General features: G+C 50.0%; 1 protein-coding gene across 4 annotated transcripts in view; it reads right to left on the bottom strand.

Moving 5' to 3' along the window:
* Window positions 1–360, bottom strand: part of LOC119586422 — a 37,691-nt gene that overhangs the window by 3,508 nt on the left and 33,823 nt on the right. For all 4 annotated transcript variants that reach the window (XM_037935144.1, XM_037935145.1, XM_037935146.1 and 1 more), the window contains exon 6: window positions 207–332. In XM_037935144.1, coding sequence (XP_037791072.1) covers window positions 207–332 — 126 coding nt within the window. The remainder of the gene's footprint in view (window positions 1–206; window positions 333–360) is intronic.

The following is a 360-nucleotide window of genomic DNA, read 5'->3' as shown; positions in this document are numbered from 1 at the left end:
AGAAGAGCGACCGGGCGCAAACCCAGGACATTGCAACTGCAAAGCCAGCGCTCTACCACTGCTATTTCTAACATCACTAACACTCTTGCTGCAACTGCATCTCTCATAACCATTGGAATTGCTCTCTCTATATATTGTTTATCCTTCCTCTCACTCCGATTATAACAGTTCTCTTCGATATCAATGCACAACAGTCCAGCACGCACCTGCCTCTCCTGCTGTTGCTTCTGCTTCTGCTTTGAGAGGTGTCACTCGAGGCGTCGGCGAAGGAGGAAGACACGGCTGAAGGTTCGTCTCGACGTCCTCCTCGGGTCGATTGCGTTGAAACGTGCCTGTCGACATATGGTTGTTTTAGGTGCA

This window comes from Penaeus monodon, chromosome 21 (assembly GCF_015228065.2).
Source record: "Penaeus monodon isolate SGIC_2016 chromosome 21, NSTDA_Pmon_1, whole genome shotgun sequence".
Taxonomy (NCBI): Eukaryota; Metazoa; Arthropoda; class Malacostraca; order Decapoda; family Penaeidae; genus Penaeus; species Penaeus monodon.
This window is presented reverse-complemented; position numbering and strand designations above follow the sequence as displayed.